Source organism: Pungitius pungitius, chromosome 16 (genome assembly GCF_949316345.1).
Source record: "Pungitius pungitius chromosome 16, fPunPun2.1, whole genome shotgun sequence".
Classification (NCBI taxonomy): Eukaryota; Metazoa; Chordata; class Actinopteri; order Perciformes; family Gasterosteidae; genus Pungitius; species Pungitius pungitius.
This window is the reverse complement of record NC_084915.1, coordinates 8489758-8516680: the sequence shown is the minus strand read 5'-3', so window position 1 is coordinate 8516680 and position 26923 is coordinate 8489758. Positions and strand designations below refer to the sequence as shown.

At 42.2% G+C, this 26923-nt stretch overlaps 1 protein-coding gene across 4 annotated transcripts in view; it reads left to right on the top strand.

Moving 5' to 3' along the window:
• LOC119215124 (glutamate receptor 3-like) overlaps window positions 1-26923 on the top strand; it is a 56151-nt gene that overhangs the window by 15771 nt on the left and 13457 nt on the right. For all 4 annotated transcript variants that reach the window (XR_005120017.2, XM_037466987.2, XM_037466986.2 and 1 more), the window contains exons 4-12: window positions 10209-10396; window positions 18083-18136; window positions 18381-18542; window positions 18927-19094; window positions 19247-19351; window positions 21375-21482; window positions 23366-23572; window positions 24707-25080; window positions 26605-26803. Coding sequence is in view for 3 of the 4 variants with exons in the window: in XM_037466987.2 (XP_037322884.1) it covers window positions 10209-10396; window positions 18083-18136; window positions 18381-18542; window positions 18927-19094; window positions 19247-19351; window positions 21375-21482; window positions 23366-23572; window positions 24707-25080; window positions 26605-26803 (1565 nt within the window). In the remaining variant the exon portion in view is untranslated. The remainder of the gene's footprint in view (window positions 1-10208; window positions 10397-18082; window positions 18137-18380; window positions 18543-18926; window positions 19095-19246; window positions 19352-21374; window positions 21483-23365; window positions 23573-24706; window positions 25081-26604; window positions 26804-26923) is intronic.

Genomic DNA, 26923 nt, shown 5'->3' with positions numbered 1-26923 from the left:
TATGTTGCAATTTGATGTAAGGACTAAAATCCAACAACCTTTACTGACCCCTTTTCTGCATTCTCCTGAAAAATGAGGAAGGAGGAACATTTGGATCCAATGTGTAATAAAGCTGAATGTCTGCTTGGTTTCGTCTCCGCGAGGAAACGTCTGATTAATTGCTCACTGCTGAAGAGCTGCACTCAGCAGTCAGGCACACAGGCTCATTAACAGAGGGGGGGAGCGGGGGGGGGGGGGGGGGCAGCGTGGGGGAGAAAGAATGTGGGAGAAAGAGAGAAAAAGAGAGAGAGAGAGAGAGACCATATGGCACAAATCTCCACTCTGTCAACACCTTACTGCACCTTCCCTTTAAGATGGACACATATCGATAGGCCTCGACCTCCTCCTCGGTTGGTGAATACTGTTTTCCTCCCAGGCCCTAGTATTGAGATTCATTGATCAATCTCTTTTGCTGGACTTTCTTATCTTAGAGAACATAGAAAGAACAAACGCAGGAGTAACTGGGATACACATGTAACAGAATAACTAACTAGTGGCTGAGAGGTACTTTTTTGTAAGATGTGTTTCAAAGGATTCTGAAAGCATACTTCAGAGATGCAGATGAGAAAGCACTAGGCTGACACATAAAAATAAAAAAAGAATTCCAAGGTTAGAAAGAACTGTGTCAAATTGAATAAACTTTCAAAAGAGAAAAGTGCCTTTTCTGTTGTTTTCTTAAGGAGTGCATGTTAATTGGCTCCTCTCTGACTCGGTGTTGAATGAATTTAAAATCATCTGTGGGAATCAGATTGCCTTCAATTTACATCTGGGAATGGAGTGTGTTTGGAAGGACTGTTTCAGATGCTGTGTGAGACTGTGTGTGGTTACGTCACTGGTGGAAACTTCAAAGAGCTGTGTGCATTCAGTGAGAAGATACAGCTGAGGCGGTAGCTGTGGTGTTTCTGCATGAACCAAACCTCTTCTGTTATCAAGCGCTCACTGCGCTCTCTGCCAGACGCCCAAAATGGCACCAATTGATCCACGCTCATCCACGCATGAAGAGGCAGTGCGGCTCGGAAACAACATCAAATAACATGTAAACTGCAGACTTTTTGGTTTCCACACTGCAGTGTGAAGGCAACTGTATCTACACATTCATGTATATAATGTATGAATAATTTGAGAATATTTAAAATAGGATGTTTTATATTTTTGGGCTTTGGATAATTTGTAAGTTACAGACTAGATTAAAAATAGCTCAGGCTCTTGTTGTGGACATTCAGGCTTTCAAACACTCAGACACATTTTCTCCATTGAACAGATTGGCTTCCCTTGCAGAGATGTGAACACTCTGCTGTGACTACAGCAACCTTGAGAAGGACATTACATAACTTTTGAACAGTAGCATCACTTTTTAGATGTTGGTTCTTTGCTTGAATCGGGGACTCGCAAAATTGGGCCTCATTACAGATGGTATGTACTCTGGAATATACATGAACAATGTCAATACTGGACCTAGCCTGGACTGGATCTAAAATGCATACATAGCCAAAACTAGAAAGTGGACAGAAAATGTAGATGATGTTGTATAGTCACAAAAATTCCTGTTATAGTTTGCTTAAAGCAGCCCGTATTCCAGTGTAAATATAATGACTCGTGTATCAGTGCAGACATCATTGTTTCAGAACCTTGGACAGTTCCCCTCATAACCTTCTATAAGCCTTCAATTCTGTAAGGTGTTTCTCACTCATGTGTGTGTATGGCTGACTAGTTCACCAGTACACTTGAATTCCATAGTGGAGAAACATATCAAATGCAGATGCTTCTGTGCAGAGTGACACTGACGACGTGGTTTGAGTGTAATCTGTGATGTAATCTGTGCTGTTGCCTGTGAATCAGCTCTCTCTATTGCCATCATTAAAATATCCATGAGGGAATATCCATCCATCTTCAAACCACTTATCCTGCACACAGGGTCACGGGGGAGGGGGTGGGGGGGGGGGCTGGAGTCTATCCCAGCCAACTTCGGGCAAAAGATGGGGTACACCCTGGATCGGTCACCAGCCAATCACAGGGACAAACACTCTCATCCACACACACCTAAGGGCAATTTAGAGTTTCTACATGTTTTCTAAAGGACCTTCTTGCTGTGAGGTGACAGTGCAAACCAGCACACCACCTTGCCGCCCTTCCTTAAGGGAATGCATTTGGCAGAATTGATATCATATGAATATCCATTGTAAATTGGTTGAAATATTTGTTCATCCAAATGCAACCAGACAAATGGCTCGAGGCTTAAAGTTGGTGGAAAACACTCAATGCTGATTGAGGGAGAAAAATCTGAGCAGCAAAAAGGATTTGGCTTCTAGAGCTAATCCTTGCTATCGTTCATTACAACAAATAATTAGATGGGAAAGTCTGCATGTGTTTAGTCTTTGGCTAAAACAGAAAATTAACCTGGCAAACAAAAGTACCTTATCAGAAAATATGAAATGTAATACGAAAAAGCTCCTGCTACCTATATGTTGTACAAATGCTGAACAGGTGTTATCATCTCACGGAATGCATTGCCAAATGGCCCAACCGTACGTATTAATTTGTGATCTTAACACCGTGGCCCAAAGATCCTTTTTCTTGATTACCTTGATGTACTATGTAGGATGAAGGGGAGGTTTGATGAGCTGTAGCTCAGTATCAAATGGCTGCCTTAGTCTGCACAATGCTGTAGGCTGGGTTTGCAAAAAGTAGAGGTAGTTCTTGGTGCCATTTGAAATGAGCACTATTGATTTGAGTCACAGAGATCTCCTATCCTCTATTTATGACCTGCAGAAGACAGAGAGGAAGCGAGAGGTGGAAAAACAACAAAGGAAGAGTAGTGATATATCTGACTGTGGGTGTGTGAGATTGTTAACTCATGTGTGACAATAGTTAAACGTGGGTTGAAATTACTTAAGACAAGACAAGTAGTTTTCTCTATTCTCACTTATGTTTATTATCAAGGCATTCCAATCCAACATCAGAAAAATCAGTGTCAACAGAGATATTATATATAGAGATATAGCTTGATTAACTCTATTTGCCATCTGTTATCAACAATGTACCAGTCTTTACCGTTTCCTTCCTCATGCCTTGACTTATAATGCTGCCACTTTACAAATCCATACACAAATTCATTTTATTCATTGATTATTTCATGAGTAATCTGTCACCCCACTTGTTCTGCTCTTATGATTGCTTTTTGCTCCCGTCGGCTCATGGAAAAGTAAAGGTTCATGTGCTTGAGGTTTTTTCCGGAAAGCCCTCCGCTTAACACTGTTGTCTCTGCTGTTCGCATAGATCCCCGTTCAAATCAAATAAAGAGAAAAGAAAATGTCGCTGTGCAAAGACGAAGAGCGAGAGAAGGAACAGAAGAGTCAGCATAGTCTTTGTGCCTCTCCGGCGTCAGAAAACTGCAAATGGCACATGGGGCCAAGCACTGTCAGACATGCTGTCAGATGCACCGAGTGTCTTTCACGCCGTGAAATCAAAAGCCCCCTCCTCTCCTTTTCCTGTAAGATCCCGCTGTTCATATCTAGTCTTCTCTCACCCCTCCACTTCACGTGGCCCTATGAGAAAGCAGGTGACTAATAAAGCGCCGCTCTGCTTTATGGGCAGTGCTGTGTTTATGGCTCGACTCCTGTCCCTGCGTTGCTCTCATCTATTTCAGGACACTTGCTTTCACGACGACACAAGGCCGCTGCAACAGTCGTCTTTTTGCATTATGAAAGAGACTGATGTGATGTGCGCTTCCCATTTTGGCCCAGGGGGTTACGTCATTTTTATTTGCTTTAGAGATGGGAGGCTGCTGTTTTTTAAGGGGAGCCAAAGCCGGCTGTTAGTGCAGCTCTCACTGACAGACAGGCGCCAATCTGCTCCATTTCTTTTCATGCGGTTCTAATACAAATATCTGTGCTTTATATATGTGAGTTTTTCAGTCTCTTGCTACTGACTTCTGTTCACAACCTTCTGGCATTAAATAATAAAATAATGATTTTGATTTGCAGATTGGGCAGGAGTGAATGGTGTGGGGGTGCAGGGCGTTCTTGAAGTTGAGATGATTTGGAGCAGGAAGCTGCTGTCTGCATTGGTAGTAGGCGTTGTTGCTAATGGTGCTCAAAAGTTCCTTTTACTATCAATGGGCAACTTTAATCCTTTTTATTTCCCCTGCTTTGTGAGCATTGCCCACTGAAGACAGTCTTCTTTGTGGAGATTTTTGGGAGATTCCTCTGAAGTAGGTTCAGAAGCTTTGTCTGAGTCTCCTTTAGTGTCGCACTTTACTTTGTGCATCCCATGACAACGGCGCAGTTCCGATGCCTGCAAGAGAATATTAAAGAGGTCATCTTCTCCAAGGAGGGGGAGGTACGACTGACAGTTACGACCGCACACCACGCTCAGCCGCCATGTGAGGCTCTGATCCAGACAGAGAAGAAGAAACGCACACTCAGGTGCCAGCAAAGCCTCAGCATCTCTTCTCCAACTTTGTCTGTTACGGAGGAAATAAATCTCTTAGTAAATGCATTCTCCTACATTTCCTTCGGGATTAAAAATATCCAGGCCTCAACAAATTTTAAAGTCACGTAAAGAGAGACAAAAATGACACGACATGCCATTTAAAAGATGTTTTCGTCCAATGAGCTATACATAGCTGTGAGTAACCTACAATTCCGTCTTTTTACAGAAAAAAGGAAGCCGATTGTGTGAGAGAGGACCAGATCACAGGAGCACGTTCTGATATCCAAGGCAGGGCTGTGTGCGACTATGTTTTGCTGCAGGACAATTAATCTGAATAACATTGAAAAACCAGAACAATACAGAAAAAAACTCTTTCCCAGTTTCTTGAGGTTGTTGGTGTGGTAGTTTAAAAGGATTCTTTTTTTGGAGAAAGCGTCTATTTTTGTCACCCGTAAGGCATTTTTTGATGTATTTTGACCAACTCATAGTTTCCCTCTCTACCAGATTGTCACGCTCATTTGGTTACATCTTTTACCATCTTCACCATGTTGCATGTCTGGTTTGTGTTGGCACGTATCTCGTCGGGAGAGCTATCGTCGTCCCTCCTTTCTTGAGATGGAAGAAAAGCTCTTCGGTTGAGTACTGGTGCAGAACTAAGAGGAGACAGATGTTGCAATAGCTCAAATCTCGTTTTTCTCTTTTGTTCTTTTTCTACAGGTGTGTGTGTGTGTTTGTGTGTTTGTGTTGTGGGGTGTTGGAACTAGTTTTGATGATTAAAGCTGCACGTTGGCCAAAAACAACACTGATGTCTTGAGCCTTGAGAGTGAAGTATATTTTTTCATTGACCATAAAGAACAGTAGTTCTAAATAACCTGACGGACATACATTCGGTGATAGTAGACACACAACAACATTAGCATTTATTTGGAGTGGAGTGGTGGACTCGTACGTATGTTGGCTGACATCAAGGCCAATTAAAACATTAATATTTAGATAAATGAAATATTTTTTTCCCCTGCTATATATAGCCTTGTTGCAATATGCTCCCTACTTTGAATATGTATTATTTTGCAGGATGGTGCTGAATAATTGTTTCTCTGAAATGCCCTTGATGGTTGTCCTGCCTGCTGGCTTTTGTAAAACGCCATCTGTTTTCAAAGTCAATCAAAACTCTTCAAACCAAAAGACTTTATCATTTGTTCAGCCGCTGATAAATGACATCAGCGTTAATATTCACAGGGAGACCTTGGAAGTCCTTCAGGTTTCAAATTATGGACACTGGAGTAACAGTACACGATATGTCCCTTTCAGGTAATTCATCCAATTCAGGGCTTTCTGTATATCTTTAATCGTAAGCATACTGAACAGCTTAAGCACCCAAGCGAGGGGAACAAATGATGAAATCCCAAATATTCCGCTTAGTTTACAGACAGAAAACAAATGAAGATTAAATTCTAAGGGGAAACGTTTGTAAATCCCCCAAATCGTTTTTCTTAAGCAGCTACTAACATGTGTCAAAGTGTCGTGCATATCCAAGCTTATGGTGTTAGGTACTATGTGAAAGAAGGACGAGAGGACAGCTGACTTTTATTTCCCCCCCGCGCCCCCGTGTGCTGGATTCATCCATTGATCTATTCCAGCTGTTAAAAAAACAACTTGTTTTTGCCTGTTTGGACGATGACCGAGCCAAATCCAGTGCGAGGTCACCTCAGCACCTTCTTACCTACGATCACACTCTCCACAATGCACTACGACACACAGTCACACTGAATCTCCTCTTGAACTCCTTAACCTCCCCCGTCAGACTCAGCACGGACGCACATCTCGGCCTCTTTAGACTCGCCGGGCCGATGTGTTGGCGCCCAGCGAGAGCCGCTTGTTTGCAAAGGCCATACCTGATCTGAGCGCTGTCTGCCGAGCGCTTTGCGCTGAAGGTCACCAGTGGGCGGGCGGAGGGCGGACATGTCAGCAGAGTCGGTGTGCTCTGAATACTTAGGAGCTCTATTGGTAACATCTCGATGTGACGGCCAACGGTGGGAATGGACGAGCTATTTGAGAAGAGACCTTTTTTATTGCTGTGAATGGATGCTTTCTTTACGCTTAAATAATGGATGCATTCAGAAGTAAAGTTGGGGGGGGTCCTTTTTTTTGTTTTTGTTTTTTTATTCTGGGTTATTTGTGCATGACTAAAAGACTAAAGACAAAAAAAGAAGTCTGAAAGCCCTCCTTGTGTCCCCAAAAGACCTGGCTTTACATCTTCTTGTCAGACATGTTTATAATCAAATTCGGAGGACTAGTAATTTCAAATTGAAAAATATTCGGGGGTTTGGCTTGAGGATTAAGGCTACATTAGCTCCTAATGCCATTCACACGCACCAGTGTTTCCCCTAAAGGAGGAGGGGGGTGGGGGTGTTGCCACATAATAAACATACTAACTAAGCACAATATCCCCTGCAGACAGGTTTAAGACTCACAAAAAAGATTCTTTGGACAACAATTTGTGTCTAACGTGGAAGATCTAATACACCCTCAGTCAATATATATGCAAATATTATAAATTTCAAAAGTTTACCAGCGGACCAAGATGGCTACTACTTACCGATGAGTCCATTGCCATTCAGTGTATATGCACTGTAGGCTTCACAGCTCAACATCACACTTGAGTTAGTTGAATATCGGACACAATTTGCTTCCAAACAAGCTGTTGTGTCTCTTGTCTTTCATTAGGTGAAGGTAGAAAAATCGTGTGTCACACTCCCCAAATACCTGATTCTGCAAAGGTTCTGTCAAGGTCAAACATCCAAGTGACGTTAAAATGAGTGAAGTACATTTTTGAGTAGAGAGTCTAATAGCAGTTACACTTAAATAATTCAAGAAATAAGGAACTCTTATATTAAAAGGGCATGTTCAACAGTCTCAGGGCCTCACTGAGCCGTTATAATACCAATACCTTTACAAATAATTCATGAATAACTGTGTAGCCAACCCCAAAGAACGTCTCAAGTATTAATGAGCACTGACTTCTACGCATAGCTTGGTAAAGCAAACCTACAAGCGGAGTTATGACAGCTTCAGCAGCCATGAGAGTTGAGTCTGTGCTGCAGGGAGGAAGGAGTTTTCATTGAGCCCGGGTAATGCCAGCTTCCAGTAGCAGGGCTCCGTGGCTGACAGATACACACATTTTACGACTCTTCAGTACCCGCAATAATATCCTCTATTCCATGGAATCAGCAGTTTTATACCTGGTCTGGGAGTAAAGGGTAATGCAGTATGTGATGCTGCTTTGCTCCGCTCGTCTGATCCAGTCAGCTGTACCATGGAAAACCCTTTTCTTTCACTCAGTTAGTAATGGCCCGATACTGCTAGTAATGACCTCCATGCTTTGTCCCCACCACTCAACATATTATGTACAGTGTTTGTCAGATAATGGAAATATGCAAATGGAGCATGAGAGTTGTCTGTATGGATTATCCGTTTTGAAGCTGTTATTATTCAGCTGTTTTTCTGTTTTTATATTTTCTGCTTAATTAAGTGTTACCTTTACAAGGGTCATTGTTTTCCCACAGGATGCGTTTTTTAATGGCTGGAATTCATTCGCAGTTTGTACTCTCTCAATGCCTCAAGAGACAGTGACCTGGATTTGTTGATGTTGATTTTAGATACCAATCTTCAACTCAAATAACAACCTATAGACCTAAACAAAGCCAGTTTAAGCCCAGCAGGATTTCTGTCAATTAGCCAAACACCGTGTTTATATATATATACAGTATATATATATATTACTCACAATATAATGGTAGTTTATTGAAACTAATACTGCCAATTACAGTTTAAATTTAAAATTAGTGATGTAAATTGCCTGTTGGTTAGTCGTATAAGACTAGCAGCAACAACCTTGTGATACACCTTTAAAGTCAAAGTCAACTAATTAATTAACCAAAACTTATGAGACCTGTTAATATGATACACAGCGTTAAAAAGTGCTTTTTCAGTAAAATTGGAAAGGTCTCTGATTCTTCTGCTGATTCTTAACCATCATATTGTTTTCATAGGACGTTTTCTAGAATTCAGGATGTGATTTCATAATGGTATCCAGCATCTGTGGGACACTTTGCTCATGCGGCAGTGTGTGTGACAGTGTGTGTGGCAGTGTGTGTGGCAGTGTGTGTGTGACAGTGTGTGTGGCAGTGTGTGTGACAGTGTGTGTGGCAGTGTGTGTGACAGTGTGTGTGGCAGTGTGTGTGGCAGTGTGTGTGACAGTGTGTGTGGCAGTGTGTGTGGCAGTGTGTGTGGCAGTGTGTGTGACAGTGTGTGTGGCTGTGTGTGTGACAGTGTGTGTGAGCATGTCAGGGTTTCTCTTTGAGTAACAGATTTTTTATTGAATCGACTCCATGAAAGCTTCCAGTAACTCAGCAGGAAATGCTTTCGGTTTACTGGAACAATACCAGGCATCAGACGATTCACCTTCACTTTGTTTTATATGTGCAGACAACAAGGCCACATTCACCATTGCCATCCAGTAGCTGATAATATCCTCTCTAACTCTACTCTTATGTCAGATTAATTGATCTAATGCAAGCAAAACAATTCAATGTGTGTAAATAGTCCACAACATGTAGTTTATAAAGGGAAATGGATTTTTGTTTATTTCCGGGCAAAGCTTGTGTTTCCTATACAAAAGAAAATATAACAACTATTTCAGAAAAAAAAAATGCTGTGGCTTCTTTCCTTTCCAGCTAGTGTCACTGATGAATAGGAAGTACATTTATGGCCCACCATGACTGCTGACCATGTATTGTATGTATACTTAACCCCTTTAGTAAACTATCAGTGGAACCATCTAAACTCCTGCGGGTGTTTTGAGGCTGTTTAGTGTCGCCGCTCAGCCAAGTAATGTTAGCTCAGCTTCTCCCTTTCATACAGCTCATCAGCTGACTCATCCCATGGCACTGCGAGCCCTGCATTGAGTCACGCCCATTGTACCCGCTGAACTGCATCTTTAGCAGTTTATTACTCTACAGTTGCTTTGAGTTTGTGCCTCATGTCTTATCCTTGTGTCTGTGCTCCCTACTTGTGTTCACTTTGGTCTTAAATCTGCAAGTTTTACTTTGTCAGTACGGCAGGAAAGAGATTAGTGCTGTGACCTCCTGTGACACACCGCTAAGGCAGCTTGGGACACAGCCATTCCACAATTAATAGTTAGTTAATTATGCTCTGTAACCTCTCCATCTTTGTTAAGCTTGACACATCTTGGCTTGATCTTTTGTGGGTATACCTCGGTGGAATCTTGTTTCATCTCCTTTGTGATTCAGAATTTGCTTAATCTTTTATCTAAACTCATGTGAAAACTATATATCTGACAGCATGGGTTTATAAATATATACATGCACTGTCAATGCATCCAGTGCAAGAGCATGGAGGCTCATGATTAATTCATAATAGAAGTCCCAAAGCATTGTTTTCAGTGTACTCTAGCTGCTTTGCATATTTTATTGTTTGTAGACTGTTTGAAAAACCCCCACATGGATGCAGATCAGATTGATTTTATTGTGAAACCACTTGATACCTTCCTGCTGTTTGCGCATCAACATATTTGCTAACCATAGTCAAAAGCCATAATAGCCATGCACCTCTTCTTTACAGCAATTCAGTTTGTCAGCCAGGCACTTTCCTGCCGGCATGCTCAAAAAAAAGAGAGACAGTTGTCTGATGGAGCTCGTCTCGCTCTGCTCCTGTAGGTTTTGCGATCCTGCAGGCCATCATGGAGTCGGCCGTAGCCAATAACTGGCAGGTGACAGCTCGCTCGGTGGGAAACATCGTGGACCCCATGGAGTACAGACGCATCATCGAGGAGATGGACCGGCGGCAAGAGAAGCGTTTTCTCATTGACTGTGAGGTGGGCCGGATCAACTCCATCCTGGAGCAGGTACTGAGCCAACACACTCACCCACACACACACACACACACACGCATACACACACTCAGCATGTGTCATCTGGGAAAAAATGACCTAGAAACAAAATGTCTGTCCTTAAACACGTGTCTTTTTCTCATTTTTTTTGCCTTGAAATTCATCTGCAGACTCAATAACACGAGTCACTCTCCTGACTTTGTTTGTTCCCCACTATTCATTCATTCTTTGTTATTACCTTAAACACCTTGAGTGGATCGCGATTGCCTCGGATCTCACAATTCTCGTTTAGAAGACGATGTTAAAGCGGGCGAGGCGGTAACACTCAATTAAGGTTTGTTATTTCTTATTTTTTCTGGCATGTTGTTCGAGGTCACCTGGGCTTAATTCATGCGGAGGAATCAAACGGCTTCCTCATCCTTGTTTCCTAGGTGATCATCAGCTCCAGTTTTCCCACATGAGTCTTGATTTCGATGCAGTGTTTGCTTGTGCGTACTGTTCACTGTGGCTCTACGGTGGAGAATACTTTATTCTCAAACACGTGTTAAATGGCGGTTAACAGGGAATTTGCTTCATTCTCTAAGATCATTAGAGACGTTTATTTGCGCATTAAACAGATAAACGTTATTTCTTTGATCAGTGGCCTTCTTCACTTGCTCCAAGCAAATGGAATGGATGGAAATGTCCATAGATAAATGGTGATAATAACGGGTTGAGTTGTATATGGAGGTAAGTGTGAAAAGAAAGGAGGATAAATCGGGTAACACTTGAAAGTGTGAATGGACATTTAGATTTGATTTATGTAAATATATCCACGTATTCACGCCAGCCAAACACCTAGTTATAGACACCTCGATATAAATAATAGTTATTTCAACTCGTGGCTTTCTTTAGTTAGTAAGACATTGCCTGCCAATTTAATCTTAAACTAAACAAAAAAATCTTTACACTTACTTTACTAAACCTGAACCTTACCTCAACGACTGGCCCAGGTCTTAATCTTCTAACAAAGTTAGTGCTGAAACTAAATATCTATATACAGTTATATGCAAAACCTCCAAGTAGCCACGTTCAGCGACACAAAAGACGAGGTAAATGCGAGACTGCTTCCTTCAGAAAAACAACACAAATCAATTGAATAAAACCAATTTTCCTGACAAGCAACATTTTGTGTCCATGCTCATTTCTGCTGTCCTCTCTTAGAAGGTAGAGTAGCGTGTCATTATTATATTGCTTGAAAAAAGGCTTTTGTGATGAGTCAGAGGTCAAGGAAGAAATGAATTGTTCTTAATGTCGTATCTCGTGTTTGAACCACGGAGCCAATCTTTCCACAGCACAACCACAATAGTTTAAATTGTGTTTATTAAACCGAAAACATCCAGTAGAGGAATTCAAAAACACTTGTGTGATTTGTTTAATGAGGTCAATGACAAATGGCTTTTGGTCTTGCTTGTTTCGGACTTTTTGCCAAGCAAAATAAGGGCCGATGTAACAGCTGGAAGTTGTGCGTTTCCTTCTAGTTTGGTTCACGACAGCCGCTGTCCAAACCCACTCAGCAGAGCAACGTGTTACGTGTTATCACGCCCTCGAGCGTAGTTTGTTTTCTGTGTGTGCTCATTTGAACCATTAATCCCAGGCACATCCTGACCTTCTGTTCTTTGCTGAGATATTTGTGTGGAAAGGCTTCTGCCCTCTGCGTAATGGTCTTCATTAATGCTGCCCTTATGAGTTTCATCCTGACCGCTGCGGATATGTCTCCATTTCCTCCGACACAAGGGATTATTTCTGGCGATATCGCAGAACATCTTCTTCAATTGAGAGAAATTTGCTTTTTGCAGCCTTTCCCATAGATGCTGAGTTTTTTTTATTTATTTAAATGTTCTTAAATTACCACCGTATCAGATCCAAGTTATCGAATGGGATAATAACAGTCACTTGGTGTCACATCGGGCCGATCCCATCGTAATCTCTTTGCTGTGTCGCATTAAAGGGAGTGGTGGCCTTGTAGGCACCATCTGTCAGACACGTGTCTCCCCAGATGCTTGATAGCAGCGAGATGTGCCTGCGTCTCCCCGGAACGACTCCTTATACGAGCTGTGACATCAACACATGCTTTAATATAATATCACCTCACAGTGTAAGTAGGACACACTGTCCCATAACAGCAACAACAATGAGCCTACTATAAATAGCCTACCGTCCTAGCTTGAGGGGAGATTTCTCACAAAGGCAGGAGTGAGCCAACACAACCGAGATCACTCAGGCATCAGGAAGCGACCATCGCGGGCAGGGTTGGTTCTTTTCAACCAGTGTTTAGGATTCGAGCTCATAAACGCCATCTAAATGGAATCCCTTTTATGACAGCATTGGATCATTATTATAAATGAATTCATATGCAGCTATCCCACATTCATGTTATGGTAATCTCTTCAAGGTAGTTGCACTTCAGCGGGGTTTTAACCGTACACAAATGTGCGGTGTTTTTTGCCTTCTGACGCCTTCACTGAAGTAAAGACGGAGGGATAAACACCTTTAAGGCTTCTCCTCAATAATAGAAACACAGTTGTTTTATAATCGCTGCCAGAGGACCGCCAGCCTCCTCCTTCACAGTTGATAGACAATGCAGAAGATTCAGAGAGAGAAACAAAAGTAGATCTTTCGGGAATTGAGCTACGTGGCCTGAGACTCCCTGTCTAGGGAAATGGGACTGCCGAACACCCGGAGGTGCTCTCCAGTTCACACCCAGCAAGTCGCCTAGTAAAACAAGATGCTGCATTTGGGAGGAAATTACATCTGTGTGGATCTTCTTTTATCCTGTATATGAATTGTGGCTTAATGTATGCCGCTCTGCGTGGGAATTTAAAGGCTGTATGACTCACGAATGGTTTCCATAACATAAATATTTTCTCCGAAGGGTGATATTTTATTTGCGTTTTGGTCCTAAATATAGAGTAATTTAAACCGTGACGAAGTGCTTAAGGCCACACTAGCAGCTGTGTGGAGGTTATATTTACTTCACTTTAGTAATATTTTTTAAATGACCATGTTCACCATACAAGTTTAGCCTGTTGAGTGGCATTTTCGAATTAGCAGTAAACACAAAGTCCCGCTGAGGTTGATGGGAAGGTCAATAAGGAAGGTCAGGAATTTGTTTATCATGTTCATGTAGCACCAACTGTAGAACATTTCAATCATTAAAAAAATCACAGCACTTCATGCAATACTCTTTGAGACATTTAATTTAAAATCACTAATGTGGTAGAAATCACGAATGGCTCGGCTAAATGTCATGGCAACACATCCATTAATTGCTAAGATGTTGTATTGCTATTACATAACTTTTAACCACGATTAGCTTAAAATCGACAAAAGTAGTCATCAGTCTGATGATGAAGAAATTCTAAAATGATTTCAGAAGTCTGTGGACCCTGGTTGGAGCTGGCCAGTCCTTCTCTCTGATTGGCCGGTCTGCGTTTGAGACGCAGGACTCACCGAGGTGTCAATTCCCCACAAATAAACCAGAATAAGTGGGCGACTATCTGGTCTAAGACCTTCATTTCCTATTTCTTTACTTCCATTATAAACAAGCAAACATGGCTTTTGAAAAAAGAGAGACATGGTTTTGTAGAGTATTCTTTGTAGTGCTGGCACCCAAAGGACGAGGAGTCTGAGTTTAAAGCCTCCAAAAAGGAAAAACAACATCAAACAGGCGTAAGCAGGAAAGTTGGCCAATGCGCCAACTGCAACGAGGACAGTAAGGACGTTACAACTTCACACACATTTTTGTATTTGGTTGAAATTGGCACGCAATCAGAAGAATGTGTTCAGTGTGTAGCGGAGCGCTGCTGGAACTGGAGGGACCGTCAGACTGCACACAGTCCCAGGAAGACCGACCAGAAATCCTATCTGATAATTAGTATCCAAGCACTTGAATTGTACTGAATCCATTTAATAAGAAATGGATGTATGTTGGATAAATTCTTTCTTATTTAGAATAAGCACACACTATTTTCCATTCAAAGAGTCAGTTCCGAGGTGAACACTAAAGCTTAAAGAGCCTCTGCTCTATGTTCTTTCTTTAGTACTGTTTTTCTATAGTTAAATCCATTCTCACATTATTTCCTTTTCCAGGTAACATAACAATAATTGGTGAAAGAGGACAGTCGTCAACCTTAGGAGAAGGTAGATGGCAAATCACCGAATAAGACGTAACGCCTTTATCAGTGGGAAGAGAGTCAAATCCTTGGGCAGACATGCAGCTTTGCACCGGACTGTGGCTCCAGTCTGCTTCATTAGTGTCAATTCCTGCAGGGGTATTATAGGCTGATCGTCCTACAGCTCCTCCAAACAGGCAGAGAGAGGGACCCCGAGGATGAGACCTGTGACAACTGCTCCCTGACTGTCCCCCCTTCCATGTCTCCTCCACAGCATCCTTTTATGCCCCCCACCATATTTTCCATAGAAAGATGAATGCTCATGCTCAGATGTAACATGAGTCAGTCTGGGGTTTTATTGTCTGGGGTTGGGATTGCGTCGCTCCAGTAAGAGTTGAAAGATGTCATTCTGGGTCCATACATGTAACTGCAGTCATTTCTCGTTTGAAAACCAGATACAAAACTGGTATCTGGAGTCCGAAGTTTGTGGAAGTAATGTGACTAACAATAATAATGTTAGTTGGATAGGAAGGTTTAGGGTCTAGATATAACCACCACCCACAGAAACCTGTGAAGCGAGAAAGAACAGAGACAAAAAAAAAGCAAAGTTAGTGACCTGCATTCATACAGAAGGACAGACAAGGAGGGGAGAGGAGCTCAGTGTATCCTAGAAAGTCGCCTAGCAGCCTAGGCCAAAGGTCGCTTAAAGGTTATTATTTTTTTATGTAATAGGTATGATTTTGGTGATCTTGTAACATTGAAATTGTGTTTTTTTTTTCTTTTCTTTAAAGCCACAAATAAGTGATTGACCTTCATTTTGTATTCTATTTCCAAGAAAGATTTTATGTACCAGTTCAAAAGAATTTAGTGTTTTACTGTGTCAACCTCAAAGGTTTTTGTTCACTTTTTCATTATAGTGGTCAAATAGTTTTGCCAAATCACTCTTTTAATGCGGCAGGTTGGCGACCCCTGGTCTAGGCCTATAGCAGCATATTTAGGGAGGAAAGTATTAAGACTTCACTTAAATGAGGTGAGTGTGTCTGTCCCTCCAGACTAAAACTAGAAGCTGGTTCCACAGAAGAGGAGCTCAATGACTGAAGCCTCCGGCTCCCATCCTACTTTGTAAGACTCTAGGAACCTCAAGTAACCCAGCGTTAAAGGAGGGCAGCTCTCTGGCAGGGTAATATGGTACAAAGAGCTCCTTAAGATATGATGGCGCCTGACCAATTAGTGCCTTGTAGAAGGATTTTAAAATATATTCTTGAGCCAACTAATTGCCACTAATAAAAGCCAACCCTATTTTGACAGGTATTTAGCCTTCTTGGTAGGACTCACAGATCCACTTAAGCACTGCTGCAAGATCAAAACAGATGGAAAAAAGATGGCAGGGCATGGCATTTTGACCCCCCTTTCTATTCAAAGCATATTCAAAATGTAGAAACTGGTCAGTACAATCAGTGCTGCAGGTTCATTCCCGCTTTTATGTCTTCTTTTCCCCCTGGGTGGTTTGAAGAAGCTGTTTTGTGAGAAAAGGATTTTGACAGAAAGCCAGATATTAATTTTAAAAGTCCTAAAAGACAATACAAGTTTAGGTCTCTCAGTCACGGTAGCACCTGACCTCTTTCAGGTTCGTGGTTTGTGTCACTGACTCACAAAAAGCAACTATCCCAGGGCACCATCAAACTGGAGCATCAGGATCCTGAAATATTTGAGATGCTCCGGTGCTTTTCTCCAGAACAGCACTGCCAACAGAGGGACGGAGCGAATCCCACGCCAAGCAGAATAAAAGAATTATAATTGCAAAGTACAGGCAAGACCTAAAATTATTTTAAGAAGCTTGCTTAACCAATGACAACTGATTTTGTTTTTTGTTGTTGAATTTTGCTACAAAAAACAACTTTTGGTTCATACAACATTATGAATAATTAAATAAATCTTATTTGAATCTTGTTTGCTTATAGTTTGTAGTACTAACACAAAGCTTTGGTTCAATAAACCAAGAAACAAATGTTTATTTATGACCTTCCCTGGCATTCAATATAAATTTGACCTCAACTGTTGGACAGCTAAATACAATAGAAAATCCAACATTGTTGTTTTTTTTTTTTTGTTCCCTGTAGCTACAGAAAGCAATTCATGTATTTTCTCACAGCTAAATGGGATTTCAGTCAGTAACAGCAGTTGAGGTGTGACTTCTGGATGCTCATATAGATGTGTGAAGTCTTGTGCTTCCTGCCTGAGTGTGCTGATGACAAAGTCACTCTAGGCACTGCAGCTTCATTGAGTTCATCACTGTGTTGCTGCACTTGTTTCTCTGCAGCTCTGCAGCTCTGTCTCACACGGATAGCAAATTAAAAGCGTTTCAGGACAATTTGAATGACAATAAGCAGTGACGCCTTCAAGGTCTTTTGAGGAGGCTTATGAGGTTTTCGTGGGGGTGTGTGTGGGGGGGGTTCAGAGTCTGTGGGGAGGGGTGAAAAATGTCGAGCACAATGAAATTGGTTTGCCTTTCTCAAGAAGTTAATTGTATTTATTGTTGAAATTTGTCCCAGTGTACAAGCCGGTCGGAGGGCCAACCTTGGATCAAGGACATTCTCTAAAAAAACAATTACGTGACAATAAGGGAGGAGTAAGCAGAGGAGTTATAGTCACAGGTGTGGAAGTACATGTACTGAAGAGGAAACCGGGCAGGTATTAAATCATTTTATGCCAGGCCTAAATAAAAATATACAAATAGCACTAGAGATCTAGTACAGGGATGCATATTGTTACTCTGCTTTTTTTTCTCGTCTGAAATTGAAGTGCTTTTTAAATTCTCTCCATGATATCACTATCACTCTGGGCATTTAACATTCAACATTCAGCCGATTTCAGTGCCTGAGCACACTTACAGTATATCAAAACTGTGGGGGGGGGGAGTGTAGAAAGTGAAAAAACAGGGAGGAAAAAAAAGCAACTATCCACCCCCACAGTTTTCGTTTTTAAAGCTTTCGTAATGTACGATGCAAAATCAGAATTGAGGGAGATTTGAAGCGTGCAAGACTGCACGAGAGAAAGAGAAGTTTGTCTGGTGGAGGAGTTTTAAGAAATCAGCAAATGCTGCTCCCTCTGTGTCTGCTTGCTCAGACAGGTGCTGTACAACGGTTTCGGTTTAATTAAGTCTAGTGTGCAACTGAGACGGGGCGAGCGTAAAGCTGCAGACTAAGGAGCACAGGCAACCGCAGCGAGAGGGAGAGAGAGAGGGAGGGAGGGAGGGAGGGAGGGAGCTTTGCCAGAGCCTTGACCTTATTTTACATGTTGAAGTTAATGGAAAGGAACACGTGCTGTCATCACAGTTTGTCCCTTATCTCTGTGTGTCACACGCTCCCTCTCGCCTTTGCAAATGTTGCTCCAAAATGTCTCCCTCTCATTCCTCCCTTTATACCAGCTACTCCGTGTCCTGAAATCAAAGGTCTTTGTCATTTCTGAATATCAGCCTTCTGAATGTTCTCGGTGTTATGAGACCTTAATGTGACTCATCGTGTGTGTCTCCTCTTGTGACCTGTAGGTGGTGACCTCAGGAAAAAACGGCAGAGGATACCATTATATCCTCGCCAACCTGGTGAGGACTCGCAACATGAAACAACACAGCAAAGCTCAGAACACCACATCTAAATGTGATGCAACACAGTGCAAAGAAATGCACCCCTCTGTGTAGAGTCGTCAAACTTCTCAACGTACTGTATAGTGATGATAGACCAAGTGACTGCAGTGATTAAGCAGAACCATGTAATGAAGCTGTTTTTGTCTTTTGCTCCTAATGATTTCTGGTTCCACTACCAGCCACTTGTGTTCTTTGTTCTCAGGGTTTTTCCAACATGAGCCTGGACAGGGTCATTTCTGGTGGAGCCAACATCACAGGCTTCCAAATCATCAACCCAGACAGCCCCATCGTCCAGCAGTTCCTCCAGCGCTGGGAGCGCCTAGATGAAAGAGAATTTCCAGAAGCCAAAAACACTCCACTGAAGGTCAGTGAGGCATAGCGGCCGATACTGCAGCAACATTTCATTAAACATCTTCAAAGACTTTTTCTCTCCTCTCTCCTCCTCCAAGTGGTTTGGTAGTAACTGCTGCAACCTGAGAAACGATGTCATTCTGAATCATTTCAGTAAAACATTGCCTAAATAACTTGCCCTTGAATAGCTTCATCTTTCACACTTGCGCAATTTTTACGTCAATCACAGCGCGCGGCTTCGATATATATATACGTTTTTTTTTTTACTTCATACATCGCTGGCGCTGCTCTCCGCGTACATTCACCGGACACCGCTGCAGAGATGATGAACTTGCTTTGATAGCAGTGCAGTCAGCGTGATGTGCATCACTGGGATTTCTTGTGACCTTCATCGCAGTACACGTCAGCGCTGACCCACGATGCCATCCTCGTGATTGCCGAGGCCTTCCGGTACCTACGGCGCCAGCGAGTGGACGTTTCTCGCAGGGGGAGTGCGGGAGACTGCCTCGCCAACCCTGCCGTGCCCTGGAGCCAAGGCATCGACATAGAGAGAGCCCTCAAAATGGTACCATTACACTGTCTCTGTCAACAGCTTCATTTTGAATCTTGGCTCCATGTCACTCTTGACTCCGCCTCGAAAGTTACTGATTGACGGGGAATTTCCTCACGGGTTGTTGGCTAAGAAGAAGTGGCATCATCATTTCCTGTGCCTGGCAGGTCCAAGTACAAGGTATGACAGGAAACATCCAGTTCGACACGTTCGGTCGACGATCTAATTACACAATTGATGTGTACGAGATGAAGACAGTAGGGGCGAGGAAGGTGAGTGAGCACACAGCAGTGGAAACACTTATCATCATTTTACAATGTGTAATTAAACTGGATCAGCATGTGATATAGATGCTGCCACTGTATGTCTTCATATCCTCTAACGTAGATAGTTTCAAGCAGCTTTTAGACGGGGATTTTGCTTGTTCTTGGCATGATGGCAGTACAAAAGTCGAAAAGTTGGTTCTGATGTGGACTGAAGGAAGCTGCCAGTAGCCAGTCCTGCAAAGCCAGCTCTAATCGTGTGAGCTCGCGTCCCCTCTGAGATTTGAATCTGGAAAAAAGAAACAAGCAGTCAGTTGAGCCTCAAGAAGCTGAACCAATCCACGTCTCTGGGGAGCAATTATTTGGAAGATGACATGGCTTGAAACTAAAAGAAGAAAAAGAAAAATCTCCACATGTTGCTAAGAGTTTTTATTCGGCTACTACAGGGACCACAAACATATTTAGAAACCAATTACAGTTGTTCCTTTATAAGAACTTTAGTGTTTCTGACAGAGCTGCCATGTGTTTACAGCTAAAAGCTGCTGCTAAAACCACTGGCGGCTCAGCGAGTGATGCATCTGTCCAATCAGGTGTCTGAAGTGTTCATGCCTGGATGAACTGTCAATCGCCTGAAAATGCCATCAAGCAAATGCCAATGGAGTGTAGGCAGGCAAAAAACTAAACATAATGCGCTGGCTTGCTTTTCTAAGTGGCTGATATTGGGTGTAATCGTCATGTGTATTTGTTGATTTTCCATATTTTTCTGAATAATATTCTCCAGTATAACAGCAAAACTCTTTCTTCGACCTCACTTTAATGGCGCTGCTAGGTGGGATAGCAGCCCTTGTTAGGCAGGCTTTCAAGCTCCAGTTCTTACAGCAGTATCACACCTTAAAGTGCACCCAAAGTTGTTTCTTTCAGACTGCAGCATTGGCATTTGATCTTTTTTCATGTAGATATTAAAAGCATTTATTTTCCACTTTATTTGAATGCATTTCGGCCGTTTCGACACATTAGCTTTGTGTCCATTTTGTCCACAAGCCTTGACACATTTCTTGTTCACTAACAAAACACTATCCTGTTATTAGCTGTCAAAGCTCCAGTTAGCAAAGAGGGTTTGGTTCACAAACACATGCATCGACGTGCCTCTGCAGAGGCAAAAAAGTAATTTCTGCTTTACACTATATCCGAAGTTTTTAAAAAACCATCAACGATCATAATTTCATAATCAGTGTAGATATATCACAGCGTACAGCAATCATTTCCGTTGGACTGTTACAAGGATGTACTTCCAGGGACACTGTGCTCACATGATGAATTAGTGCTGTAATTGGACTTTGTAAAATTGTTCAAGCCTTAGGCAAACACATAAAGAACACATGATTCTGACAAGGGCCCCACCAAAGCTTTCACCAAAAATGAGTTGGCGCTATACTTTCCATGTAGCTCAGCTCTCATGGCAACATACATCACAGCGTGCCGCACATCCACACAGTGCGAGACAATCTGCAGTGACAACACAGTGAGTATTGTTCATCTGCTCCCAGACATGGGAGCCTTTGACTTCTTCCTGGCCAAAGAAGTCAGAGAGTAAAAGAAATAAACATAACGCATCCTCAGGTTCAGTACACACAACAGGCCAGTCTTTGCTTTCATATTACGTTATACTGTGTATTATTAATAGCACACTAGAAGATCCTACTACACTGGCTAGGTAAGGCACATTCAGATCACATTTGTCTTGCTGGTATTCTTTGATCAGTCTTCGAGAGCTCTATTGTTGCTGATTTCTTGTTATGTAAGAGACCATTTTTCTGAGCCAGGAATAGCTCACGCCTACCCTGCTGAAGTGAAGCCCAGGTAGAGTGAAAAGCACCACTACAAGCTTTTTACGAATCCCAACATCAGTCAAAACTAACGCCGTCTCCTGCTGTGCAGATAGAGCCAATCAGCTCACATACACTCTGAGGCTCTTCTGTGAAAATGTCTCTGTTGTTCTTGTAATAACTGTGAACCTCTGATTCCATTTCAGATCGGCTACTGGAATGAGTACGAAAAGTTTGTTTATATTATGGATCAGCAGGTCACCAACGAGTCCTCTTCTGTGGAAAACCGAACAATTGTGGTCACTACTATTATGGTACACTCTCAAGCAGGTTTTAAGTGTTTCACCATAAGATTTCTGCCACTCAAGGTCAAGGTGTCCATTGTTGCAATCTGTCCTGGGAGGGTAGAATTATTTCCTTTTGAGTTGCTTTCCATCCACTCACTACATGTTGAAACAGTCGATTCACAAAAGAGTGTTTCAACTGTATCCGTGTGGGTGCCAAAGCATTTTGGTTTTTTTATATTACGGTGGGCTGTTGTAGTAGTGACATCACAATAACGGCATTGGTAATGATAACTTTAAAGATAGACGCCATGTTATTCACATTCAGTGCATACGTAAGTAAACATATTTCCCTCTCATTAAGTAAACTGCCAGTGACGTCGGGTAAAACCAGCTGTGTCTCACTGGAGACATGAAATGATCTGCACACAAGGAGGACATAAACAACCAAAGGCTGCAACCTTCGACTGTTTATCTCTTTGTTCAAATTCCCTTTGGCACTGAATTGTAATGTAGCTATGGTAGGCCTTCCTTAGACCAGTGCTCCCAGTGTAGCAGGCTTAGGGTGCTAGTTCTCTGTACAGACTGTTTTCACAGTTCAGTTATCATCAGCCATTTTTAAATGTAAGATAAGGTGCTCCTTATCTTACATTTAAAGCCATGGCCTCTCTGTCCTTCTGACTTTGCCTATTGTGTTTCATCTTAGACAAATTCAGAATGTAATAGCCACACATTCTCATTTCAATGTGTAGTAAACTCATTGTCCTCATGACCAGGCAGGTAATACAACAAATGTGAGGAAAGAGAAAACAGAAGAGTAGTGTCATTGCATTATTTTCTCACTGCCAGGCATGCCTTTGATTTGAATAAAGACGAAAACATTGTTTTTAATACATCACAGTCATGTCACTAACTTCATGTTGCTTTTCTTACATTCCATAACTTTAAAGTTAGATTTCCATATTCAATGAAAGGCCAGCCTGTTATTACAGGGTGCGACTCTTTCATTTAGCCTTTTCGTAGCATTGTACACGACTGCAGAATGGAAGAGAGGGCAAAGAGAGATTAGTCCAAACAACAAAGCAGCTACACTTATGTATTCAGTGAAAGATTCAGGGATCAGTCTCGACTCAAGATGAGTTTGATTGTTAGGGAAATAACCTTTGAAAAAACATGTTTAAGTCCTTAGGAAAAGTACATCTCCATTGCTGAATATCCAAAAAAGGGGTTTGATGGCAAACGTGTTTTTCCATTTTTGAGGAAATACATGATATTTTATTGAAATCCAAGGCACAGAGGTGATGTGGAATAGCAAAACGACATAATCGAGACAACGCGCAGATTATTTTATTCTCATGATAGAAATGAAGAACCAGTATGACTTTTTATTTTGTCATACAACTACTCTTCTGACGTTGCTCACTTGTTTTTTTTTTTTGAGCTTGATATTTGTTTGATGTATGAACTGCTGTCACTGGCGTTTACTTCATGAACTGGAAAAGTGCTCCATTCAACCTGTCCCGCTCCTTGTGTAAAACGCTGATGCAAAGCACATGCAACCTCTGCCTACCATCCATTTTCACACATTCCGATTGCGGAGGAGGTTTGCATGAAGGAGGCCCGACATCCTGCTTTGCCTACTCTGTACGTGTTAAATGCTTCGCTCCTTCCCGCCGGCCCATTTGGCCTCTTCACTCCAGCCGCGGCCTGCTTTCCCAAAAATACCATGCATGTAACAGACGCCGCGTAGCCCCTTCTGCACTCTGCTCTGTTTGCCCGTACCCCCCAGCACGCGTGCATGCGTTCAGCACCAATCACGTCACACGCCTGGTGTGACCCATGAGGTGTGTCAACTGTTGATGTGTGTGTGTGTGTTTCTTGACGATGTACCTAAAATTATGTCTAATTAACAGGAAGCTCCGTATGTGATGTACAAGAAAAACTATATGCAGATGGACGGGAATGACAGATATGAAGGCTACTGTGTCGATTTAGCCTCTGAAATTGCAAAACATGTGGGGATAAGATATAAGCTGTCAGTAGTCCCGGATGGGAAGTACGGAGCCAGAGACCCGGAGACCAAGACGTGGAACGGGATGGTGGGTGAACTGGTTTATGGGGTAAGTCTGCCTTTTGATTGTCTTTTATTGCTTCCTGCCAGTTAACCATTGGTTTTGTTGAGATTATTGTAAAGCATAGCAAATTCAATTATGTGTCCTCCACATTTTAAACAAAAGAGATTTATTTTACACAAAAAAGTCACTCTGCCCATTTTTACTCAAAATAAACCACTGATGGATAAGACTATTATCAAGGAAACGTACAATCAATTTAAGTGGACCATTTTCAAAATTGACAAAATTGCCTTTACTGTATTTTTGGCAAGCGTCTTGTGGCTCACTCACACTTGAACTGGCTTTAACAAGATGATTTGCATCTTTAATGAGACCTCAGCTGCTGAATGAATAATGTCGAGGAATCTCACACAGCAGGCTGGAATTAAAACAAAAATCTGCATGCAAACAGTGACTCAGTGCAGGTTTCTCTTGATACACCTGTAGTTTCTGCTGTAGTGGCTCTTCTGTAGCTCTCTTTACATCGATAGCTTAGGCAGAAAGAGATGACCTATGCTATATTTATTGCACTCAGAACAAATATTGGACATTTTTGGCTGAGACCCTTCCAAACTCAATCTAATATTCAAATTCTTTGTTTTAAACATTTCCATATTTTGATTTTCAATTCAAATACCACCATGTCAATTCACTGCTGTGAGATACTAATTGACGAGTCTGTCAGATGTTTGCAAAAGGATCTGATGGAGGTGAATTCAACAGGCTGAGTCACATTTCATGGACGGCTTGCATAAGCTATTCCACCTCTGTCTTCCAACCCTCTGATTGATTCATGGAGGAGATTTGGACAGACACAAAAACATTAGCCAACACAAATGCTGAGTGACTCATTTTTAAATGGCAGGTATCCCTTTCACAGTCATTATCACAGGTCTATTCAGTACATTCAAAGCTGACACATTTAACTGTGTCCAATCTCTTTACCACATTAATTCCCTTTAAAGCCGAGTGCCTGGTCACCTATGTGTGATTAGAAGACGGTGTGACGCACATATAGTTAAAGTTATTGCTTTGACTCTCAGTTTACCAGTGTTTCCTTTATAAGTCAATGTGTAAACTTTGGGTTGGTTGCTTGTTCTGTAAGACTAACTCCCAGTGTGCCTGTTCCTATTTTTACAGAGAGCTGACATAGCCGTGGCTCCTCTAACTATAACCTTGGTACGGGAAGAAGTGATAGACTTCTCTAAGCCCTTTATGAGCTTGGGCATCTCCATTATGATAAAGAAGCCCCAAAAGTCCAAACCTGGGGTGTTTTCCTTCCTGGACCCACTGGCCTATGAGATTTGGATGTGTATAGTTTTTGCCTATATCGGCGTGAGTGTGGTGCTCTTCCTGGTGAGCCGTTTCAGCCCTTACGAGTGGCATCTGGACGAAAGCGATGAGGCCAAAGACCCTCAGAGCCCCCCAGACCCTCCAAACGACTTTGGGATTTTTAATAGCCTGTGGTTCTCCCTGGGTGCCTTCATGCAGCAAGGATGCGATATCTCACCAAGGTTGGTTGTTGTATTTACTCCCCACCATCCCTCAGTCGCCTTCTTCATCTCTCTGCATTTTCAGTCCTCTGCATACATCTCCTCCCTAGCATGGTGCATACAGGTTATTTTGAGCTTTGGTATTGCTGCCGTTCACCCAGCCTCATGCTTCACTTCACTGCACTATCCCTCCCACTTTTTTTTTCTCTGGGCAAACACACCTTTATTTTGAAACTGCACGCCGGCAGTGATCCTTTGCAGACCACAAAATAACTTATATCCACCATGCTGAGGGCTGTAAAATGCACAGAGCTCATTTTATGGTTTACAGAGTAGCTGCTCAAATTCCTCTTGACTCTTGGAGGGCTACCGTGTTTTTGCTGCATGTCCCATTTTACGGTCATCTCATTGGTGCATATAATGCATTTTGCGGAGGGGCCATCATTTGCACAATTGTATTATGTATTCACAATACAATACAATAGGCGTCACCTCCCTTTATTCATCCATACGTCTCTTCATTCATCACTCTTGTGGTGTCACATTCGCCTGTTCTTCAAGGATTGCTTCCGTCATTCTTTCATCTAAGACGCTTCAAGATTGTATAGCAGCTGGTTGAAGACCAAGTAGAAGTTTCACAGGTTTATGCTGGTCTGCTGTTGGATGAGTGATTGTTGATTGGCATCTGGATATATTTCATTGTAAAAGTGCAAACATTTAGCATACAGATCAAAACTTGAATTATTAATGTTCACTAAGTAGAAACATACATAATTTAGTGACAATAATACAAATTATATCATTTGAAATGACAATTCTGAGTTAATCTGAGATTAGCACATTAACTGAAATATGCATCGTGGAAATCAGGGGCGGTACCAGAGAGGCAAATTTTAAAATATAAACCCAGAGTTGCTCTGCAAGGCACAGATTTAAAGTTGGAGTCTTTACGCTGATGGGCATGCTGTGAAAAATTGGTCACGGAACAATGAGCAGGACTGAAAGAGCAGTTTGGCTCATCACACTCTGGATCCAGTGGCAGGCAGAATCTTAGAGTGCTTTTACTTTGGTCTTATTCTGTCCTTTCTGGTGCGAATTTGTAATGGAGGGCAGTGCATTTTGCAACGGATGAACTAACACATGTTTGCACCAAAGACTGTCTGCAGCTTTAGACCAAGAGACACCACAAGCAAATGCAGATAGTACCTGAATCAGGACCTGATTTATTTCTCCCAAGACATAAAAGTGCACACAATTTAGCACTAACTTTGAGCTAGTGTTAGCTGAAAGAGCACAGTGGGCACAGTCATAGAGTTAATTATGCTTATTATTACTTTCAACAAATGAATCAATCATCATAATCTTCATATATCAACGTAATGATACTTGTTTTATATGAATTTATGCAGAGACCATGAAGCACTAGAAAAAAAAGGGCTGGTAACGTGCTAAACAGTTTGGGAAGGATGACTGATTGTGGATGGGTTGTGGATGCAGATTTTGATGCTCTATTGTCTCTCTGTCTGCTCCGTTTCCTCCTCTCAGATCTTTGTCCGGCCGCATCGTCGGCGGAGTGTGGTGGTTCTTCACCCTCATCATCATCTCCTCCTACACGGCTAACCTGGCTGCCTTCCTCACCGTGGAGAGGATGGTTTCTCCGATCGAGGGGGCCGAGGACCTGGCCAAGCAGACAGAGATCGCCTATGGGACGTTAGACTCAGGCTCCACTAAGGAGTTCTTTCGGGTGAGTATCTCAACTGGTGGTCATCCATGCTGTCGTTGCGTTTGTACAACGAGAGCTGCTCTAACTTATGTTAAAGGTGGCCAAAAGCTCAGAGCTAATGAAGTCACTGGGGCTTTTCTG